At 41.6% G+C, this 15,413-nt stretch overlaps 1 protein-coding gene across 4 annotated transcripts in view; it reads left to right on the top strand.

Moving 5' to 3' along the window:
- The window catches only part of FAXC (failed axon connections homolog, metaxin like GST domain containing), a 41,941-nt gene extending 30,638 nt beyond the window's left edge, over nt 1–11,303 (top strand). For all 4 annotated transcript variants that reach the window (XM_061623409.1, XM_061623411.1, XM_061623408.1 and 1 more), the window contains exons 5-6: nt 684–800; nt 2,686–11,303. In XM_061623409.1, the coding sequence (XP_061479393.1) occupies nt 684–800; nt 2,686–2,972 (404 nt within the window). In that variant the 3' untranslated portion in view covers nt 2,973–11,303. The remainder of the gene's footprint in view (nt 1–683; nt 801–2,685) is intronic.
- The last annotated feature ends 4,110 nt before the right edge of the window (nt 11,304–15,413 follow it).

The raw sequence follows: 15,413 nt of genomic DNA, 5'->3' as shown, positions 1-15,413 counted from the left end.
GAGCCACAGGCAAAAAGTGGGTGGGTGGGAGCAATGGATGCGACTCTTGTCTTGATACGGTAGGCTACATTGCAGCCACACAAAAGTCAAAGAGATCTGTGCACACACTGACACACCACCCACTCCTCTCCATCTGCCATCTAGACAAGCAAGAGGCATTAGTGCAGTCCAGGGACACATTACAGCCAGACAAAAGTGCTCAAGGAGGGTATGGCCTGTGGGAAGGCATGTGGCCTAGGGTGTGTCCCAACGGCCAGACAGAGAGAACTGTAGGGCTGAATTTACTCCCAGGGCCTGTGGTTCCCCACCCGTGTTAAATGAACAAATGCCTATTAACTGCAGTTGACAGTTCCTAATAATGTGCAAGTCTCTGGGTTATTTTATCCTTTGGGGAAAATTGTGCCTTATACCAACCTCCCAGAACTCTTGGTCCATATTGCAGCAGGCCTCATCCTATTGAAGGGTTAATTGATTGAAGATCCCTGCAGTGATGTGGGACTACAGTAACCTATGCCATTCTACAAAACCATTAGAATTTATGCAGAAAGCACAAAGTTGTGATTTAATGGGTTGGCTGCTGAGCTTAATGCTTTTGAAGCTAATAGCGGGGTGTCATCAAGCAGCATGATCCTGTATTTGTGCATTTCAGCAGGCTGAAAAATGCTTTTCACTTTGTTTTGTAGGTGATAAGAAGTATATCATGGGACCCAAGATTTCCACTTTAGATGCTACAGTCTTTGGGCATCTAGCACAGGCAATGTGGACACTGCCAGGAACTAGGCCGGAAAGACTAATTAAAGGTAGGAGCCTCTTTTATTCCAGCATTATGGATCAGAAGGCATTACCTGATGGTAATCTGAAAGGACCTCTTCCCAATCAGATTCAAGACCTATTCATGCAGAAGCCATAGGATGGGCTAATATGTTAATGAAGGGTAATGGGGTAGGAAGACTGGCTCTGCCCTCAGTGTTGCACATCCCCACCCTGACTTCTCTGTGCTGGGCAAAGGTCTAAAAAGGGAGCCAGCTGTACTTGTGTAGGCTTCTCCAGGCAGTTGGAAGCCCTGATTGTGTAGGGCTTCTGATGGTGTGGAAGAACCCATGTGAGTACAGACAGTTCACCCTTCAGATGTTTGACCAAGGCATGGAAGCAGAAAGGTAGAGCTGGACAGGTGGGCAATATCAGGATGAGGGGCCAGGAGGCATAGTTCTCTCTACAGAGGGCTAAGTTTGAAGGGGACTTCAAACTTGGGTAAACTTCAGTTTCACTTAAGATCATCTGGAGCTGAACTATTCTAAAGCATCCTTGCTATCTCCTCTGTAAATTTACACATACTTGAAAGTAATTATTTTCTTCAGAATATTTTCCTGTAGAATCCTGATGAGGAATGGTTTTTCCTCAAACAACCCTGCCACCTGGTGGTACAAACTTGCATATTACCTATTTCTGTTACAGTTCTAAAAGCAAAACACAGAGAAATGTGATTGGTCCCAGGCTATGGTCTGAAGGCACATAAGGTCCAAGGACACCTAAGCAGGGTCAGGTGTGGTCAGTGCCTGGATGGGAGACCGCCTGGGTACTATATGTAAGCCACCTTGGGTTTCTATCATGGAAAGAAAGGCGGGGAATAAATAAATAAATAAATAATAATAAATAAATGCATTGGAGACCCTCTATTGTAGTTGGTTAGGCTTTGCTTTGTCCCACGTTGTTCTTATGCTGGTACTAGCTTTCATGCTAAGAAACTCCAAAACTGAACTATTAATAGGTGTAATTCATGTGCCTGTTCTAGGTGGATTACTCAGGGAAAACTGAGAAAGCAGAGCAACAATTCAGACAGGTAACCAGGACCACGGACAGTGCTGAGTAGAGCTGGAAGACACTCAGGCCAGATATAGGCACCAGACTTGGATGTTGTTCTAGCAAAAGTCTGAAGCCATTACCAGTTTAAATAGGTTGTAGGCAGGCTGTGTTTCTACCTCCAGTTCTCCCTCTGAGGAAAATATCAGTGCTTAAAGTGATCAGGGTCAATTTTTCAGACATTGGCTTTGGTGGAGCTGGGGAGCCTCCTAGTCAGCAGAAGATTAGATAAGGAATCTTTCAGTCTGAGGAAAAGGGCAGAGCAACTTCATTAGGTCCTCTAGGTGAAGGTCTCTGCCAGAGTGATGTCTTCTGGGATTCCTTCTGAAGATGTCCCCACAACCTTTTTCCTTCTTGGTGTCCTTGGACCTTTCTCCTGAGAAAGAGGGCTGGCCCCTGGGTCATGACTGGTGAAATGTGGACTGCACAAACAGGTGTTTGCCCATTTCTATTTACAAATGGGCAAACATCAGCTGGTAGTTCAATTTACTTTAGGCAACTTTTCCTCACTTAGTGGTCAAGAAGTTTCAACAAAGTGGTTTTTCTGTCTTTCAGGGAGCCAATTATGCTGGATAAGACTTAACAGTCAATGTATCTTTATATTTTATCTGTACAGTTTCCAATCAGGTGCCCTATGAAAGTGTTTGAGTAGGGCAGGGTGAAAATAGCCATCCCCAGATATTTGTTCCCAGCACTTGATAGTCAGAGGTCTCTAAACATGACAATAGCATTTTCTGAATGATTTCTCTGCCCCATTACTGTGTTTCGGTGATTCACAGTTGGACAGCAATATAGTGCTCTTCCCTTCTTCCCTATGTTTTCCAGGAGAACTGATTAATCTTGCTATGTACTGTGAGAGAATAAGGAGGAAATTTTGGCCAGAGTGGCACCATGATGATGACAACACTCTGTATGAGTCAGAAGAAAGTAGTGAAGCAAGTAAGACTCAGCCATTGCAGGACTTCAGTTTTTTCTCAAGGACAGAAACATTTGATGATGAGGGAACCGAGAACAGTTTTTCCCGAACACCAGACACTGATTACACTGGACATTCCCTCTTTGATTCTGATGTGGACATGGATGACTACACAGATCATGAACAATGCAAGTGATGTCTCTACCAGATGCTTCTCCATCTTGTGACAGGATTCTTGGGAATCCTTCCAATTGCCCCAGGCCCTACAAAGACCCAAGTTGGCTGGAATGAGACAATTGTGCTTTTTGCTGTTTTCATATGCTATCTGGACCTTTTCAGCATTTTTCATTTTTTAGAGTGTTCAAATGGATTCTAGATGAACAGTTTTGAATTCTGCTCAACAAGATGGTGAATAGTGAACAAGGGAGGTAATAGGTGGGGCCGGGATTCATATTTTAAAAAAGAGCAATCCTGAATGATATGGAGAAGTCAACAATGTCGAACAAACTCTTGAGCAAGGCTACATTTGGGCTGATGTTCTCATCTTGCCAGAAACAGACTGAGGATGCCATACACACAAAGGAAAGAGGGGTCATTATGACTTCCTATCTCTCACATACATTGCAGAAATGGTTGAATGGGGTCAATACAGTGAGGGATTATATCATCAACCACCACCCCTGGGCCTCCAGGACTTTGGGTTTGCCAAGTGACTGCATTTTGTATATGCACCCATGTGGAGCAAGTTCTTGAAATAACTGCTTTCCAATTTCACTTAGAAATAGCCAGTGGAGAATGAGGGTGTTTTTGTTCTGTTTTTTTGCATTCAAAAAGCCCACCAATTATTTCCTATCTGATACATCTTCTTAACAATTTTTTTTATTTATTTTGGTACTTTTTTAAAAAAGGTCAGTGCACCAAGTTTGTTTTTTAGCCTTATGGATAAAGCCCACTGACAACATTCCATCACAGTCTGGTGTGGCCGAGAAACAGAATCCAAGATTAGGTGAAGCATATGAAGAGATGGATTATGCATTGAGAAGCAGAGTTGATTCTCCAGGGCTTGGGTTGGGGGTCACCATGAGCCTCCACCCCAATAGCATCCTTTACACTTTGTTTTTTACTGTCTCTACCATATAAATGAATAATTGGTTTTCTCTCCATTCCTGAAAGTGGGTAGCCTGTCTCTCACTAACTAGGATCCTGCAGTGGGCTGAAGCTTCCACTGAATTGAAGCCTCCCAATAGGCAAGTCTTTCCTACGCATTCCTGCACTAACCACACAACCAGCTATAACAGTGACAGGCTTTCTGCTAGCACTTAATAATCGTCACAAAGGGGTTTGGGCAGCTGTTAGAGCATACTCCATACATCTAACTAAAGTTCTTTGATAAGCATTGGATATGCAGACCTCTTTTCCTTCTTTGTCCACAACATGGTAGAGTGCTTCAAACGTTTTCAAAGCCACTGATTTTATTACACAATAGTGTGTCTAACGCAGCATTTAATTTTTGAAAGGAAAGGCGCTAGAGCTCCAAGTTACCCAGACTCTGTCCTTCAGGTCCTTGCTGGAAAGATATGTTAAGGCTCAAAGGGAAAGATGAGACACATGTTCAAAGGCATGATCATCTTTATGGTATCACATATTGTAGAGCACATACTTTGAATCTGAAGAGTTCCGATTTATTTAATTTTAACTATTTAATTTTATCTATATTTATGCCCCGCGGTTCAACCCTAAAAAGGATTTTCAGAGCTTTGGCTTTAGTTGAGCCAGTTGGATTAGTGTGTCAGCTACATTGTGCAGGTTTGGGGTTGACATGTTGCCCACTTTTAACCATCTCCCACTTTTAGAGGTTGCCATCAGTGTTTGTTTTCATTGAGTCATGATATTAATTAATTGACAATGTAAAATCAAATGAATTGATATATGTAGATAAAAAGAAAGTGGTTTTTTTCTCTCCTCCCCAACCAAAGAGGGTGCAACCCTACACAGATAGGATGACTATGGGGATGGTATTTTGGGTTTTGGGGTACTTTGGGGTTCCTATTTAACCAGGTAACTTGAGTAAGCTGTACCTTTCAGCTCTAAATGCACATCCAGATGGCAACTATATTAATGTTCCTGGTGAGCTGCTCTACCAGGAACACAGGAAGTGTCCATCTTCCTTGGGACGCAAATGTCTGTTCAATAGGAAGCAAGCTTGGTATGCTGACTACTTAGTGTGGACCTGTGGAAGTAGAAACCTCCAGATATACATTGTACACCCAACTAGTGTTGCCACATCTCCTAAGATGCTCTCAGTTGTGCTAACTTGTAATGGATTTTCTCTTTTCTCTTAGGTCTTAGAATTTTCTTAGTTGCTCTGTAGCCCATATCTTTGGAATGTAGTTATGAGAACAGTAGCTGATCTCAGATCCTTAACAAATTACTCATTGGCTATCCCCATTAATGTCCCAATGCTTAGCTGATATCTTTCTACAAACAGAAACAAAAGCATTCTGAAATGTTTGATGGGAGGTTAACAAGCCTTCTGTTTTTATTTTGCTGGTTCCAAATATGCCTGAAAAAGCAGAGAGGTTGGCAGTAGCAACAGAAATTCCTTGTGCCTTGTCTGTAACTTTGATATTTGGCGACAGATGCCAACTGAGGCCTTAAGTCTAGAGCTGGGGAAATCTTGCCTTCTCACCTTCCTGAATTGCTGTGACTTGCCAAAAGGCCAGACAGCCAACTAAACACAGGGTTGAATGTCTTCATTTTTATATATACATTCCCATATCCTGCTCATCAGTTAATGTTTTCCCCCCAGAGTGGCTTCCCATCCACATACAAACAATCTGACTTAGTCCACATCAGTATAAATCACTCCCAAAGTATATCATGGTAGATGCTATTGAAACCGCTTAAGAGATTCCCGTCCTAGATAAGCACTCTAGAAGATGGTTGATGGTATCGAAAGCTGTTCAAAGGTCTTCCTGGAACAGCTTGGCATGGGTTTGTCTGTGCTATGTTTCCCGTGGTTGTGAGGGTGTTTGCAAGTGTCTGTGTGCAGCCGGAAGAGGCAGGATTCTCTGCATGGTGCATGAGATCACTCTGCTTCTAAGCTCTATTTCCTCTGAGAATTCCTATTTATTAATATATTGTTTGCTTTTCTGTTTCAAAGCACACTCAAAACAACTTTCAGTATGACATATGGGTAATGTAATTTTTTAAAAATCTATTCTTGGATAAGTATAGATAGGTAGATATGTTAACAATTTAAAAAGAGAAAGGAACAAATTGCAGCAACAAAATGCAGCAACTGCAGCCATAAAACCAAACCCCTTCAGTCATCTTTAATTGTGGAGCACCTTCAAATTTTGCAACCCCACCCAATGACAGAACCCAAAGACAGAGTTTGCCTTGAGGTAGGGAATTGCTGAATATAGATGCCATGACCTAAACGATCTTGCCCTGTCTTATCCCCATCTTGTAAATGAGGGGACTCTGAGAAAGTCCCACAGCAGGAAAACCTGAGGAATTTGATCTTTGTGAATTCTGTTATGAGCTGACCTAATCCACAGCTCATGGACTAATATGCAGAGCAGAATTATCTACAGGCTCTTGCAGTTCCCAAACATTCTGATGCAGTTCTTGGCTCAAAAACTATATCAAAATTTGCATTTTGAGAGAAAATACATTGTAAAATATTTGTATTTAAATAATATTAAAATACAATTTTTCCTGCAGATTTTTTTTTAAAAAACCACAGTTGAACACAGATATGGAACAGCATTGGCATGAAGAAACACACATGAAAGTAGTTTGAAAATAGACTGATCTGTCCATCCCTAACCTACAGAGCTCACTCAAACAATAGGGAGGCATATGGCAGAAGAGGCTCCTAAAGATACAGGCCCTGTACAGCTTAGGACTTTAAAAGTAATAGCTAGTACCTTGTAGAAACAGACTGGAAGCCCATGCAGATGCTCTAAGCTTGTGTGATATATTCTTTGCACCCATCTTTGTTACTAAATAGACTATTTTGCAGTAGTCTAGGAAAATACCAGTCCATACATGGTGGCAGACAGATCCCCATATGACCTGGAAAAAAAGCTTTTCAGGCCACTTCTGCCACCTGTGCATCCAGCAGCAAAGTGGTATTCCAAAACAAAGTGGTATCCCCGAGTGTGTACCTCCTCTTTAAAGGAGTGACCTCATCTAAAGCACCCAATAGGCCCATCTCCTGTCTTGTCTGGATTCAGCTTCTGTTTGCGAGCTCTCATCCAGCATCCAGAGTCTGGGGTGCTGGGTACCGACATTATGAAAAGGGAAGTGCTTAATTGGGAACTGGGAACCTCTGGGACACTCTGCAGGGTGCTCTCATGGTATATAGACAAGCCCAGGGCCCTCTCTATTTGGTCTTTGGGAGTCTCCCAAGGCTATACACCTCTCACCACAATGAACTTTGAACTTGGATAGTTCTTTTTTCCTGTGTGGAGGATAGAGAAGGATGTGTGAGTGTGGAGAAACTAGTCTTCTGCACAAAGGTAAAATTCACATCCATTGCTCTGTCCACATTTGCCTCTGGTTCCTCCTGTTACTGGTATGTGGCCCTTAGAAGGTTGCCTAGAAGTGAATGTGGCCCTTGGACAGAAAAAGCTTCCTCAACCCAATTTATAGAAATGGCAAGATTTTGCCTCATTTGCCTTGGGACGCCTGAGATTGTTTACTTTCTGTACCAGATTAGAAGAGCAAGTGGTGGAGGATAGCTCATACATTGATACATGTATGGGAGCCTGAATATCCGGCTGTATTCAGTCTTGACTATTTTTCCCTTCCCTTCCTTCAACAAGGATGATGTCAACAAAATGATTTGAGGGCTGTGATTCTAGTGCTTGGCTGAAACAATTCTAACTCATGGCATTTTTACATTCTTTTAAATATGCTAAGCATTGAGTTAGGTTTTATCCAGATGACACTTTCCACAGCACACTAAGGGGAGCACCAGAAGTGCTTCACAGAAATGTACTTCCCCCATCCCTCCCGTCACAGTGAGAAGCTCATTGCGTGAGTCCATGTATATTAAAACAACATATTATCCAGCCTCTGAGATTACAGCAGTCTGGGTATGCCCTTAAAAATAATTTTCTGGATGATTGTCATTGAAAAGATTGTACATTCCTTCCTTTGACGGCTTAAATGAGAAATTGCTGCACTGGTGGAAATCATGTGAAATTAATTGGACATGTGTTTGGGTTGTCCCAATGGTGTTGCTCAGCTGACAGCAAGGCTTCCATTAGGATAATGGGGAGGGAAGCAGTTTTTGGTGATTCTCTGTTACCCTGAAGCTGACCCCCAAATCTGCACCAAAAGGTTGGGGGAACTTTCAGAGCAGATCTGGAGGGGTGCAGGAGAGAGCTGCAAAGAGGAGGGAGAATTGCTTCTCTTCCCATTCCACTGATGGAAGGCTTATCATTATCTGAGCAATACTCTTGAGTACAACCCTTAGGATGACTTGGTTGCCTGTTTGAAAAAGCTCACTTGAATCTTTTAAGCACAATTTCTTTTCTTTCTGTCCATCACAAGAAGCAACCTTTGGAAACCTTGCAAGGATGTATGGAAGCTACAAATACCATGGCATTTATTTCTGTAGCCCATGATATCTTTTAGTGGCTGGTTTTCAATTTGTTTTGTTCCAGAAATGTGTGAATGTATTTAACACATTACATCTCTTCCATTTCTTAGGAACAATTCTGGTTACTTGGGATGCATAAATTAAATAACTGCTTTTTCTGTTTCCTCCTACAAGGCCAATTGAGTTCAAACCAAATTAAAAATTGTGGAGGGAAGCAACTATGCATGTACACACGTGCCTGTCAGACACCATAAGCATATTGATTTGTAAGGTATATAGTTGGAGAACTTGCTTCTGTTACAGAAATATAGTTATTCACTTACAAAAATGTAGCTTCTGTAATATCATTCAGTTAACAAAAACTCTCTTGGTTTAATATATGTTAAAGGCTTTCCATGTCCACTCAAGCTCCAAAACATAGGGAAACTGAAGCTGTTAACAGCCACACCCTGAATAGACCCATAATTTAGGCACTGTTGATAAAACATGGTATTCTATCCTGTGATTAGTTCCAGCTTCACCACTTGCCTTGGAGCTGGATGGCTGTCAGGTTGCAGAATGGTGGACCTAGTCCCAGATTTGTCTGTCTACTGGAATTCATACTGTACATATACAGTGGGCAATGACTGTTGCCCATCATACAACTTATGCTACCATTCCACATTACAAGTACCCAGCTGGCAATGATTGTGGCCCTGTAATTAAGTCTTGAAATTAAACAGCCAGACCATATTGTAAATTGTGTTGCTAGATGATCAGATGGGTTTTTTACGCAATCAATCAATTTGGAATTATTTTTTTGGTTTGACGCCACTAGAAGAGAAGCTGCACCAAATGGAAAGCTAATAAATGCCACAAATTTTACTGAGAATTTTTAATTTTAAAAAATTTCTGCACAAATATCCCTGTTCTTCCTGAAATGTTCCATGCTTATACAATTAGTCACACTGGGGGACAGTAATGGTTGCAATCCAATAAATTGCTAAGCCAAACCTGGAGAGAGTGCTTAGCAAAATAACAATTAGCTAGCTGAATAAATGCACAATTTCCTATCAGGAAAAACATGAATATTCAGAATACACCTGGAAATTTGACAACTAGTTTTGTCAAATTGTACAAGTCATGTGATATCCATTGGCTTCCCCTTTTCATTTCTCTACTTTTGTTGTTGACTACCACAACATTCATTCTCTGCTAAGTGTTTCCCTGATGTCCACATGCCACTATAAATGCTGATTTAAGTATTGCACTGTAAACAAAAAACCAGTTGGACATACAACCACCTCAGCATTCAATTCCTGACCTTTCCATCTGCCAAACTCACCACAAAACAGGAAATAAAATCAAGAAGCAGGTATGTATGTGAACCTAAGTGAGAGTGTGTTGTCAACTTCACCAGAAGATGTTCACCCGAAGTTAACCAATGTGATTGAGCAACAGCATGTATTTCATGTGTCCTCATTTCTGTAGATGTAACAGATTGGAGGGAATATCCTGTGCTAGGAAAAAACAAGGCCAGGCAGCAAGAACACTTGTGGTACATGCAAGCAGGTACCATGAAGTTGTGATAGAGACTTCCCACACCCTACATTTAAAGCACATGATGTTCCCCAAAGAATCCTAGAAACTGGTTTTCCCCTCACAGAACTACAAATACCCAGCACCCTTAACGATCTACACTTCCCATGATTCTTTGGGGAAGTCACATGCTTTAAATGTGCATTGGATTTTCTTTAAATGTATGGTGTCAATTAATCCTTTATCGCTGGGGTCCTACCTACAACATATATTTAACTCTCATAGCTTCTCCCAAAGAATTCTGGGAACTGTAGTTTAAGGTGCTGGGAACTGTAGCTCTGTGGGGGGATATACTACAGTTCCCAGCATTCTTTGGAAAAACCATGTGCTTTAAATGTATTATGTGGATGTGACCTTGATGACAACCAGTTTGTAAATTTACTTGTGTACTCCTCCATGGAGACAAATGTGAAGAATTGCAGCATTTAAGATGTGACACCGAGTAGGACTAGCATTAATGTCACTCATTATGTGTGAGCTTTTTTTGTGGGGGAGGGGGGAACAGCTAGTCTTTCCCTCTCATACATGTTAAAAATGTTCAGAAGAAGACTGTTTCTGGCCTCAGGCTTTGATGGAAAGAACTAGCACAAAAAGGACAGGAAGGGAACATTCTTTTAAAGCTGTTAAGACTTGGCTACTTCACCCCCCCTCCCCTTGTTGGTGGAAATGTGTGCAACACTCGGGCTTGACAGGTTGAATGTTCATGCTGGAGGGTTTCCCTCTGTACTTTGTGCTACCAGTATTATTAATAAGCTGGATTTGGCTGCTGTTGCTATTTACTGCTATTGTTTTGCATTCATTCAAAAGAAGGCAGGATTCACCGGTTTGCAGCATTCTTACAGTTCAATGCACTTATCTGTGTACTCTTTGAAATTTTTATGACTGCAATATTTTATTTGGAACATTGTGGGAGAGTTTAGTTTTGGAAACAGAACTACAAAAGTCCTTATGATCAGGGTATCGAATCCAAGAATATTGGGAAAAGAAAGTGAAATGTATGTCAATAGTGTGGAATGAAGAGCTAATTTCAAACTATTCCATGTACAATGTTTTACAGAAATAATGAAGTAACTCATTGCTAAATGATGAAACCAATGCTATTTGCTGTTTTTAATTTCTGAACTTACATGGGATATCTATTGTTTAGCACTGTTATTATTACTAGTTCATAAAGCCATATTTAAAATTGTGCACTTGAGTGTAACATACATTTAAATTGTGCACTATGTTGATCAATGTGTGTGTGCATACACAGACGTGCACCCACCCACCCATGAAAATCTGTATATTTAGTCTCAATGCTGTATGTAGTTGATGTTTAAATGTAAATAATAATGCTATTAATTATCAAATAGTGTTTGCTCCTTAATTATTAAGAATACCATTGTCCACCATCACTAAATCTCTTTACTGTGCACTGCAATATAGATCATGGGTGGGGAGCCTCAGGCCTAGGAGCCAAATGCAGCCCCCAAGGCTCTCTATCTGGTCCTTAGGATGCGCCCCAGGGCATGTACCTCCCCACGCTACATTCCTCACTGATTTTGCTGCACACTTTCCTAGAGTGCTTTTGCCTGGCTCAAATGTGCCCTTGAACTGTGATAGTGCCTTGATGGAGAGAAGTATGTTCCTGTGTGTAGAACCCTCTGACTTTTTTGTGCTTGAAATATAGACTACTCCAGAAAGGTAAGTGTTGCATCTATTGCTGTGCCTACCTGTCCCTCTGGCCCTGCCCACCATTCGAATGTGTCCCCCAGAAGGTTGTCCATGAGGGAATGCAGCCCTTGGGCTGAAAAAGGTTCCTTATCCCTGATACAGATAAAAGAAGGGTTCCTATAAAACTAGTTTCTAGTACCTGCTGCTGTTGGTTCAGGAAATGGAGAGCTGTACAATGATAAACAATATATGAGTTTGTAGGTCTGTAAGGTTCATAATATTTTTCATATTTGGGAGTTCCAATGAATTTTCATATTACTGAAACTGGAGAGCTCTCTTGGTGGCCTGTTATGTGTTATGATAATTGTCTGCAGTGGCTACTTTGGGCCATTACTGGGGACAGACTACCTGGCTAGATGTATTTTTTGACTGGACTAATAAAATGTTTCTCACATATTTATTCACACTGCAAGATTATTCTTTCTTGCATCTTTAAAATCAGGGTACCCGGACTTTAGCAATCAAAGAATGTATATACAGATCACAGAAGAGAGAGATTACATTTGAACACTCATGTCAATCTGAGCTTCCATTGTATGTTGTTTTCAATAGTGTGCTATTTCATCTGGCATGCTTTTTATGTGTGATGGAGTTACCCCAACAGGCAGTTGAATTTTAAACCAGTTCTTCCTCCCCAAAAGGTAAATCTGTGTGTTTGTTTATTTGTTTAATGAATTCCTTCCCCAATTCACCTCTTAGAGTACTATTCTGCAGAGTGAGGTGGAGGTGAGGACTAACTGAAATAAAAACATAATAAATAAAATGTTCAAGTAAATGGCAAAACTGGATGTAGCGCATCGAAAACTTACCAAGAATGGCCCTTACCTGTGTAATTTCCCTTTATCTTTTGTAAAGGTGATGGAAATGCAGCCAAAATAGTAGATATAGATTTCAGGATCGTACTGCTGCTTCCATAATAAAATATGAGTTTCAATACAAATATGAGATTGGTAAGAAATTGATAAAAATTATGAGAAGGGGTTCATCAAGGGACTTTGTTGAATGGCAGAAGTTTGAGCTTGAGAAAGCTGGTCAGAGAGGGCATCTTCTTATTCAACAGCTTTGACATCTATCTGCTCTTATTAAAGGAAATCAGATATCAAGTAGTACAGAGGCAAGAGCTGCCTCCAGACTGTCGGTATTTTGTGCGAGAGATTAAAGTACATAGCAGAAATTTAGGTTTGCATAATTCAAGTGTTCTGCCACCCTAATGCAAGAAATTGACTTAAAACTCCCAAACAAACCCAGGCTTTGTGAGGGGGGATAGGAAAGTGTTCCAGAAACGCACTGAAAAGCATGGGATGAGCAATGATGAACAGAAAGACAGAAACACCCTGCAAGCAAATAAGGATGAATGCTTTTTGTTGTATAACCTCCCTGCAAGCACATCTGAACAAATACTCTGTAAAGTCTACAGGCTGGCCGACGGCTAGAGCGCAAGTGGCAAAAGACATGCTGTGAGGCTGATCGGGCACGAGTAAAACATCATAACTGTCCCTACTGTTTGGCGGTGAGGGCAGAGAAGGCCCACTTCTCCATCATATCCTCCATCACATCCTCAAGTAGCCGTCCAGTGGAGCTTTTCCGTATTGTCAGGGGTCTCTTGACATCAACTCCAGGAGATGGAGTTTTAGACCCTTCGGAGGCCCACTGTGAATTGTTCACAAGGCATTTTGAGGGTAAAGTTGCTCGCCTCTGTAGCAGTCTTGATGCCCCATCCACATCTACTGTAGTCCCCAATGAGGTGTCCAGTGCAACATCTGCTACGACTTCTTGGGAATGGTTTCAGTTGTTGCAGCCTGACGACGTAGACAAGGTGCTTGCGATGATGCGGCCAGCAACATGTCCTCTCGACCCTTGCCCTTCTTGGCTTATTAAAGCTTGCTGAGGAGGTTTGATCAAGTGGATCCAGGGTGTGGTCAATGCATCATTGCAGGAAGGAGTGGTTCCAGCCACCTTGAAAGAGGCGGTGATCTGACCACTCCTGAAAAATCCCACCCTAGATCCATTGGTTTATTTATTTTATTTTATTTTATTAAATTTATATACCGCCCCATAGCCGAAGCTCCCTGGGCGGTTCACAACAATCAATATCAAAATACAATAAAACACATTTTAGAACAAATTCAAACAGTAAAAATGGGCTTCCTTAAAAATTATTAAATTTAAAATGTTTATAACACATATTAAAACACATATTAAAACACATATTAAAACACATATTAAAACACATATTAAAATGCCTGGGAGAAGAGGAAGGTTTTAACCTGGTGCCAAAAAGATAGTAATGTTGGCGCCAGGCGTACCTCATCAGGAAGACTATTCCACAATTCGGGGGCCACCACTGAGAAGGCCCTTTTTCTTGTTGCCACCCTCCGAGCTTCCCTATGAGTAGGCACCCAGAGGAGGGTCTTCGATGTTGAGCGTAGTGTACGGGTAGGTTCATATTGGGAGATGCGTTCCACCAGATATTGTGGTCCCACGCCGTGTAAGGCTTTATAGGTTAGAACCAGCACCTTGAACAGTAGTTTGTGACATCTACTGACCGGTTGCAAATACCCCCTTGTTAAGGAAGGTGATTGAAAGGGTTGTGGCGCAGCAGTTGCAAGTACTCTTGGATGAAACAGATTATCTTGACCCATCCCAGTCTGGGTTCAGGCCTGGCTATGGGACTGAATCGGCCTTGTTCGCCCTGATGGATGACCTTTATTGGGAGAAGGACAGGGGGAGTGCGACCCTGTTATTCTTACTTGATCTCTCAGCGGCTTTTGATACCATTCACCATGGTATCCTTCTGGGCCGACTTGGTGAGATGGGTATTGCAGGCACTGTTTTACAGTGGTTCTGATCCTATCTCCAGGGTCGCTCTCAGAGAATAGAATTGGGTGACTGTCTCAGGGAGAGGTGATAAGGGACAGAAGAAAGGGATAAGCAGAAAAGAAAAAAGAATAAGCCACTCCTTGGGTTACTCAAGGTTTGCATCTAGTAAGGGAGTTCCTGGACAGTGTGGCAGAAGCTACTGTGGAAAAGTTCCTTGATCAACTCAAAGAAACAATAACCTAATCCTTAAGATAGTTTTCCAACATGTATCCCATTTTTAAGAATCGGGTATCTTTAGACTGGCGGAAATAATATCAAAAGTTAATGGAATGAATCGATCTTGAATGCAACATCTCCCACACCACCCAATTTTAACACTCTACACTCTGTCCCTCTTTCCAGGGACAGATCCAGTGGTTGGGGGAGAACCATAGCACCCATTGGCATGCGGTAGCACCCATTGGCATATGGTAGCACCCATTGCCCTTATTTCATTTTCTCTGATGGTAGAGAGAAAGTGAAGGAAGAGTACACAAGAGATGAATAACACATCAGTTGTTTTTTGCAGTATGTAACACTATATAACCTCTGTGCCCTTCTCTCTTAAGTTCTTTCTCATTATCTGTCTCTCTTTGTTTTCTTCCCCCTTCTCTCTCTCTCTCTCTCTTTGTTCTCTTTCACTGTCTTGTAACGACTTAATTAAAAAGAATTAACTCAGGGTGCTATCTAGTTAGGAACATAGGCAGCTGCCTTGCACTGAGTCTGACTATTGGTCCATTTCCCTTCGTATTATCGAAACTGTCTGGCAGTGGCCATCTAGGAAGACACCAGGAATTGAACCTTCTGCATGCAAAGCACATGCTCGTCCTTGAGCTATGGCACACTTGTGGATCATGAGCAACCAGC

Source organism: Rhineura floridana, chromosome 4, assembly GCF_030035675.1.
Source record: "Rhineura floridana isolate rRhiFlo1 chromosome 4, rRhiFlo1.hap2, whole genome shotgun sequence".
Classification (NCBI taxonomy): Eukaryota; Metazoa; Chordata; class Lepidosauria; order Squamata; family Rhineuridae; genus Rhineura; species Rhineura floridana.
This window is presented reverse-complemented; position numbering and strand designations above follow the sequence as displayed.